We start from the raw sequence: 8293 nt of genomic DNA on the forward strand, positions 1-8293 counted from the left end.
CTCATCTAGTGAAGATAGTTTTTCTCAAAGATAGTGTGCAAATGTTAGACATCTGACTATGCATCACAGAAAGACCATCAATAATGCAATCCTAAATAGAGTTAACCCTGCTAAATCCATTGAAGCAAATGGGCTTAGAAGGGTGTAACTCTGGGATTGCACTGTAAATGCAGTTAGTTAGAAAGGGCTGCCAGATTGGATCATAATTTAGGGCAGTTTCACACATTACAAAATATCTTCCATACTTTTTGTGGGTTTTATAATGTGCGAAGGACACTTAAGGCTCTTCCAGGCAACCTCCTTCCAGTGCATGCAAATACAGCAAAACAGACTAAGGTGGATTCTTTGAGCAAGAGATCCTGCTAGATCCTGCACACTCAATGATGGGGAAATGGCACCAATATGGGCAAGAAAATGTGCAGCAAGAAAAATGAGCATCGTTTCTTCCACACAACATGCTTGGGCTGCTTTCTTTCCAAAAAGATTGGAGTAAAGAAGAAAGATTGTAGGATTGTAGGGTTGCCAACTTCAGATGAGGAAATTCCTGGAGATGTGGGCATGGAGCCTTGGGAGGGAGGAATTTGGGGAAGGGAGAGATCTCAGTGGGGCATAAAGAAATAGAGCCAACCCTCCAAAGCAGCCATTTTGCTCCAGAACAACTAGGGTTGCCAGCTCTGGGTTGGGAAATACCTGGAGATTTTGGGGGTTGAAGCAGGGCAGGTTTTGGGGAGGAGAGGGATCTCAGCAGGGTATAATGCCGGAGAGTACACTTTTCAAAGCCATTTTCTCCAGGGGAACTGATCTCTGTTGTCTGGAGATCAGTTGTAATTCCAGGAGATCTTCAGCCACCACCTGGAGGTTGGCAATCCTAAGGACATCTGATCTCTGTACTCTGGAAATCAGATGTAATTCTGGGAGATCTCCAGGCCCCACCTGAAGGTTGGCAATTCTATAGGATGGGGGAAACCTGCCAGGAGATGGTGGAAGCAGGGCATCATGTGGATGCTCCCAAAAACAGGGCTATACCCATCATCATCTCCTGGACCCGCATGGGGGGGCAAGTACATTGACTGGTTCCTGTCTGCTGTCCTGAATCCAGCTCAGTTGAGAACCCCCTTCCCAAGAAAGTACATCTTTGCATTTTGGCCGTCATTTGTGCCAGACTTTGATTCATGGGAGCTGCTTCTACAGTCCATTTTTTTGTTGAAAAGTAGGCTAACAATATAGGTCTTTTATGCACTGCTGTTTCATTCACCATCACCCCTCCAACGACTTTGGGTCTTTGTTGGGATTATGCATGCCGTTTCTGACTGTCAGAGATCGCCTCGCTCTCCCCCTGCGTTTCCCTGCATTTTGCCCACATTTTGAGGGACCTGTTTTATCTCAAATTCGAAAATGGGAGGTAGCACAGGGGGAAAGCGAGGCGACCTCTGATGGTCGGAAATGGCCTGCATAATCCAAAGACCCCAAGACGTCGCAGGGGTGACGGCGAGTGAAACAGCCATGCATAAAAGACCCTAATCAATAAATAAGGAATGTCATTTATTGGGTGATGATAGGGGTAGCCAACCTCCAGCCGGGACCTGGAGTTCTCCCAAATTACAACTGATCTGCACACTACAGAGATCAGTTCCCCTGGAGAAAAGGCCTCTTTGGAGGACAGACTTTATTTCTTTATGCCCCACTGAGGTTCCTCCCTTCCCCCAAATTCCACCATAGATTCTAGGTGAAATTGCTCCACAAATTCTCCCCTCAGCAGGCCCTGCCCTCAAATCTTTTGGAATTTCTCAGGCTTACTTTGGCAATTTGTGGAGGGGCTGTGACTCAGTGGTAGAGTGTCTGCTTGGCATGCAGAATGTCCTAGGCTCAAACCCCAGCATCTCCAGTTAAAGGGACTCGGCAAGTAGGTGATGTGAAAAATCTCTGCCTGAGACCCTGGAGAGGCGCTGCCAGTCTGAGCAGACAATACTGACTTCGATGGACCAAGGGTCTGATTCAGTATAAGGCAGCTTCATGTGTTCAATCCTAGGTGACGCGATTTGATTTTGACAGCCTTAAAAAGGGATAACTCAACTCAAGGCAACCCAGCTCTGCCATTTTCCTCATTTGAATTTTAGAAAGTACTTTTTTTTTTCCTAAATGGACCTAGCAGATCTAATCTTTAAAAATCAGACCCATAACTCAGCTGCACAAGCAGTAACTTGGGGACAGCAAAATTGTAGGGAGGGGGCAGTTAATCATCGAGTAATTGAACAGTTACCTTCCCAATATTCTCTGCAACGTTGTGTGAAGGTAAAATGTCTTTGAAACTGGCTGGTTGAAAAAGCAGCAATCTGTGTAGAAGACTTAAAAAAAAAAACACACATGGAATAGTAACCACCGGTAGAGTTTTCAAAGAACGGGGCTTTCCCCCCAGCACTGACTTGTGGTTTTGTGATCTCCGGCCACACCACCTGTCTTTGGCAGCCCTCACTGGCTTTGATCTACGCTAGCAATTCGGCAGAAACGTGCTGTGCTGCAGTTCAGTGCATCACTCAGAAGCACATCCTGAAGAGCTTTCTGGAGAAGGGATTAACGATGAAGATCTATTGGCTAGCCTGTGGAGCCCTGGCGGTCTTCTGGGGAGCGATTCTCGGAGCAGGTACAGGAAAGCCCTTCGGAATTCATGTTGGCGCCTGGATGAAATAGTGATTAATTGGCTTTTAAAAAACCTAGTTTTTTTTTTTAATATGGAATGATGGGGGGAGATGTTCAATTTGCAGGCATCTCGAGCTCCTTAATTATTGCTCTTTGGTTGCCGGGTGCTCGGTAATGCTCAAACGTTTTGCTAGGGCCCTGAGTAGGGTTGCCAGCCTCCAGGCGGTGGCTGGATATCTCCTGTTGTTACAACTGATCTCCAGGCAACGGAGGTCAGTTCCCCTGGAGGAAATGGCGGCTTTAGAAAGTGGCCTCTATGGCATTGGAGTCCCTCCCTCCCCAAACCCCGCTCTCCTCAGGCTCCACCCTCAAAATCTCCAGGTATTTCCCAACCCGGAGCTGGCAACCCTAGCCATGAGCAAGGTGGCCCAGGCTAGGCTGATCTCATCAAGTCTTGGAAACTAAGCAGGGTTGGCCCTGGTTAGTGCATGGATGAGAGAGAGGGTTGTCAGGTTCCCCCTGGCCACCAACTGGGAATGGGGGGGTAGAGTTGCCAGATCCAGTAGCGCCTGGGGAGGAAAGGGACCTCAGTGGGGTACAATGAAGAAGAGTTGGTTTTTATATGCTGACTTTCTCTACCACTTAAGGAAGAATCAAACCGGCTTACAATCACCTTCCCTTCCCCTCCCCACAACAGACACCGTGTGAGGTAGGTGGGGCTGAGAGAGTGCGACTAGCCCAAGGTCACCCTGCAGGCTTCATGTGTAGGAGTGGGGAATCAAACCCAGTTCACCAAGGTTCTTGTGCTTTAACAACTATAACGAAAGGCAGGAGTTCAGCAGTGTGAAACATCACCTTCATCTCCAAGGGGATATCTCTACTGGTGTTCACTACTTTTTAGAATAAAGACAGTGTGGTGTAGTGGCTAGTGTCAGAGTAGGTTCTGGGAAACCCCGGTTCAAATCCTCACAGGTATCCAGGAAACCCAGGTTCAAATCCTCACAGAAAGCAAGCTTTACAGGGTGAAGTTGGGCCAGTCAACCTCTCAGCCTTACCTGGGGGTTGCCAACCTCCAGGTGGGACCTGGTGTTCCCCAAGAATTACACCAGATCTCCAGACTACATATATCAGTTTCCCTGAGCCAGTGTGGTGTAGTGGTTAGGAGCAGTGGACTGTAATCTGGAGAACCGAGTTTGATTCCCCCCTCCTCCACATGGGCGGTGGACTCTAATCTGGAGAACCGGGTTTGATTCCCCAGTCCCCCACATGAGCGGTGGACTCTAATCTGGTGAACCGAGTTGGTTTCCCCACTCCTGCACATGAAGCCAGCTGGGTGAGTTTGGGCTAGTCACAGTTCTTTCTGAACTCTCTCAGCCCCACGTACCTCACAGAGTGTATGCTGTGGGGAGGGGAAGGAAAGGTGATTGTAAGCTGGTTTGAGACTCCTTATAGGTAGAGAAAATTGGCATATAAAAACCAACTCTTCTTCTGGAGCAAGGGGTGGCTTCGGAAGGCAAACTCTATGGCATACCAGGAATTCTAGGTAAAATCCCTCCCCAAATTCCCCCCTCCCTCAGCGACTGCCCCCGAATCTCCAGGAATTTCCCAGATGGGAGCTGGCAACATTACCCCTTACCTGAAGGTTGATGTGATGATAAAATGGAGGGGGGAGAATGAGGTAAGCGATTCTCAAATATTTGGAGGAGGAGCAGAATAATAATGTACTTGATACATTTTTTAAAAGCAAAACTTGTTGAATTTTTGCCTCTCTCATCGCTAAGAATAGGGTTGCCAGGTCCCTCTTCACCACTGGCAGGAGGTTTGGGGGGCCTGAGGAGGGTGGGGTTTGGGAGGGACTTCAATGCCATAGAGTCCAATGGCCAAAGCAGCCATTTTCTCCAGGGGAACTGATCTCTATCAGCTGGAGATCAGTTGTAATAGCAGATCTCCAGCTAGTACCTGGAGGTTGGCAACCCTAGCTAAGAACATGGGAGCCCTTTGGTCAGTGTAAGTTTGTTTGTTTATTTGTTACTGCCAATGGTCAGCAGAAGTCAATAAATCTGTGGGCTGGAAGACTGAATGCAACAAAAGAGACCCATGCTTTCCTCATCTTGTGCCTTGAACAGTTATTTGCTTAAGAAGGATTATGATAAAACCTTTTAGGGAAATAAAGGAGGGTGGATCATCCTTTCCTGAGGCCCAGGTTCAATTTCTGGCATCTCAGTTTTTTAAAAAGGCATTAGCCAGCAAGTCTAGGGAATACTCTGCCTGAGTCTCTGGACATTGGCCACCAGACAGAAAAAACGACTATTTCAAACATCTGGTGCAATTGCACACAAATGTTATTATTTCATCTCGTGATCAAAACTTTGTTGTTGTTGTTTGAAGCTTTTTTTGATGTGCCCAATGACGAGACAGTCCTGGTTGACAACAAGTGCCAGTGTGTAAAGGTGACTTCAACGTTTGTCCCTTCCAAAGACAACCCTGAAGAAGAAGTCTTGGAGAGAAGCATCCGCATCATGTAAGCAGCACCCTGCTTTCTTTTCTTTTCTGTTCTTTTCTGTCGTGTGAGAGCCAGAGTGGTGTAGTGGTTAAGAGGAAGAAAAAGAAGAAGAGTTGGTTTTTATATGCCAACTTTCTCTACCAGTTAAGGGAGACTCAGACCGCCTTACAATCACCTTCCCCTCCCCACAACAGACACCCCGTGAGGTAGGTGGGGCTGAGAGAGCTGTAACAGAGCTGGGAATAGCCCTAGGTCACCCTGCTGGCTTCATGTGGAGGGGTGGGGAATCAAACCCGGTTCTCCAGATCAGAATCCACCGCTCCAAACCACTGCTCTGAACCACTACACCATGCAGGCGGTGGGGGAGAATCTAGACTAAATTGTCAGCTGGAGATCAATTGTTAATTTTGGGAGATCTCCAAGCTCCACCTGGAGGATGGCAACCCTAAATCCCTATGAGGTGTAACCCTACAGTCTAGGAAGAGGTTCCCAAACTGTGCTCCGTGGAGCACTGGGTGCTCCACGAAACATCTCCTAGTGCTCCGTGAAGAGATTGGAAAGAAAAATACTGCTGTCATTCGGTTTAGTATATGGGTGCTAGGTGAAGATTAGTGCTCCGTGACGAATTTCTCTCCTGAAAAGTGCTCCAGGACTCAAAAAGTTTGGGAACCTCTGGTCTAGGACATGAACCAAATTTTGAAAACTGGTGATTTGCTACTCCCACTGGAGACCCCCCACCACCATTCCTCATGGTACCCTGTGTCCCTCAGGAGCAGCATTGAGAGCCAGCATGGTGTAGTGGTTAAGAGCAGTGGTTTGGAGTGGTGCACTGATCCAGCATTTAAAAACCAACTCTTATTCCTTAAGTGGTAGAGAAAGTCGGCATATAAAAACCAACTCTTCTTCTTCATCTTCATCATCATCTGAGGGCTGCAGTTTAGGAAGGAGAGGGGTTGAGGGGAACGCCCAATGAGTTTTTCCTGAATCCTATGATAGTGCAGTCAATTCTGTTCTGCTAATAGTGGCATCTTCACCAGACTATAGACTCAGCGGGAGGAAAGAGACTCCATCACCTCATAAATTAAGAGACCGTTGTTAGAGAAGTTGTGTAGTGGTTGGAGTGGCGGACTAGGATCTGGGAGACCCAGGTTCAAATCTCCACTCTGCCATGGCAGCTTGCTGGGTGACCTTGGGCCAGTCACACACTTTCAGACTAACCTACCTCATAGGGTTGTTGTTGGGAGGCTAAAATGGAGGACAGGAGAATTATGTAAGCCAACTTGGGTCTCCATTGGGGAGAAAGCTGAGGTATAAATGAAGTAAATAAATAATGAGCTGCGTTCCATGGGAACAGTCTTATTTATAACCTTTCCCCTTGGCGTCTCCAGAGTTCCTCTCAAGAGCAGGGAGAACATCTCAGACCCCACCTCGCCAGTGAGAACCAGATTTGTCTACAAACTCTCCAAACTGTAAGTGTTTCTCTTGATTGTTCTGAAGTCTAAATGGCCCTGAGATCACTGTGAATGGCCCTTGAGCTCCTTTGAGATCCCAGCTGCGTCTTTCCCTGAAATGGCACAAATTGAGGTTTGTACCAACACAGCCATACTGGCATTCTGGTAGGGTAGGGTTGCCAGCCTCCAGGTAATAGCTGTTGATCTCCTGCTATTACAACTGATCTCCAGCATGTAGGGATCAGTTCACCTGGAGAAAATGGCCACTTTGGCAATTGGACTCTATGGAATTGAAGTCCTTCCCCTCCCCAAACCCTTCCCTCCTCAGGCTCCACCCCCAAAACCTCCCACCAGTGGCGAAGAGGGACCTGGCAACCCTATGGTACAACCTTTTGAGAGTGTCGGATGGAAAGTGTTAGAATACCAGTGCATCTGAAAGTAAATCCAATAGAAAACAGAAGACAAAACTACCCATTATGCAAAAATGTGTAGCAAACCTTTTGACAGTCAAGTTACAGGATGTGCCCAGTTTGGGGCAAACAAAATAGGAGGAGAAGAGCATATTTAAACCCTTCTCCTCTCTTGCTGGTCAACTGCTGAAAATTATCTCAAGCTGTTCTATATGCCCTTCCTAGGGTTGCCAACTCTGGGGTTGGATAATGCCTGGAGATTTGGGGGTGGAATCTGGGGAGGGCAGGTTTGGGGAGGAAAGGGACCTCAACGGGTATAATGCTATAAACTCTTCCTTGCAAAGCAGATGCTTTCTCTAGGGAAACAGATCTCTGTTGGCTGGAGATCAGTTAATTCTGGGAGATCTCCAGGCTCAGTTCCTATGAGGTGTAACCCTACAGATAGGCCAGAGGTTCCCAAACTGTGCTCCATGGAGCACTGGGTGCTCCGCAAAACATCTCCTAGTGCTCCATGAAGAGATTGGGAAGAAAAATACTACTGTCATTCAGTTTAGTATATAGGTGCTAGGTGAAGATTAGTGCTCCATGACGAATTTCTCTCCTGAAAAGTACACTAGGACTCAAAAAGTTTGGGAACCTCTGGTCTAGGACATGAACCAAATTTTGTAAACTCACTCCAGGATGGTAGGATGTTGTTTAAAAAAACGAAAATAAAACAGGTGCAAATTCAGGGTGCCTTTCACACAAGAGAACACTCACCGGAACTATGGATCCTCTTTTGATAGGCATATTGGCTAACACTCTTCCTTGTCCAATCTGTCTTTTAGCTGTGAGAAGTGTGATACAGCGGCAGCCAGCATGGACGACGAAGGAATTGTCGCTGGGAAGACAGCTCCTTGTGCTGACCCAGATGAACCCTGCTACACCTATGACAGGAATAAATGCTACACCGCCTCAACTCTGTTCTCCCATGGGGGAAAGACCCAGGCCATTACGACGGCTCTCACCCCTGAATCCTGCTATCCTGATTAGGGATAAGCTGTAATGTCAGACATCACAGGCAGACCTACGCTACACTCTTCTATTGGTTTTAAGTTAGCTTACTGGCATGTCTCCCAGAAACTGGTGTGGGCCTGGAGATCTCCCAGAATTACAACTAAGGTTGCCAGCCTCCAGGTACTAGCTAGAGATAAAACCTATCTCCAGCTGATAGAGACCAGTTCACCTGGAGAAAACGGCCGCTTTGGCAATTGGACTCTATGGCATTGAAGTCCCTCCCCAAACCCTGCCCT

The 8293-nt window shown here is 47.5% G+C and overlaps 1 protein-coding gene across 1 annotated transcript; it reads left to right on the forward strand.

Annotated features, from left to right (window-relative positions):
- The first annotated feature begins 2577 nt into the window (after window positions 1-2577).
- JCHAIN (joining chain of multimeric IgA and IgM) lies at window positions 2578-8065 on the forward strand. The gene is made up of 4 exons (XM_056855920.1): window positions 2578-2641; window positions 5026-5158; window positions 6529-6609; window positions 7829-8065. The coding sequence occupies exons 1-4, from the start codon at window positions 2578-2580 to the stop codon at window positions 8031-8033; spliced, it is 483 nt and encodes a 160-aa protein (XP_056711898.1). The 3' UTR covers window positions 8034-8065.
- Window positions 8066-8293: the final 228 nt, after the last annotated feature.

Source organism: Euleptes europaea, chromosome 9, assembly GCF_029931775.1.
Source record: "Euleptes europaea isolate rEulEur1 chromosome 9, rEulEur1.hap1, whole genome shotgun sequence".
In the NCBI taxonomy this organism is placed as follows: domain Eukaryota; kingdom Metazoa; phylum Chordata; class Lepidosauria; order Squamata; family Sphaerodactylidae; genus Euleptes; species Euleptes europaea.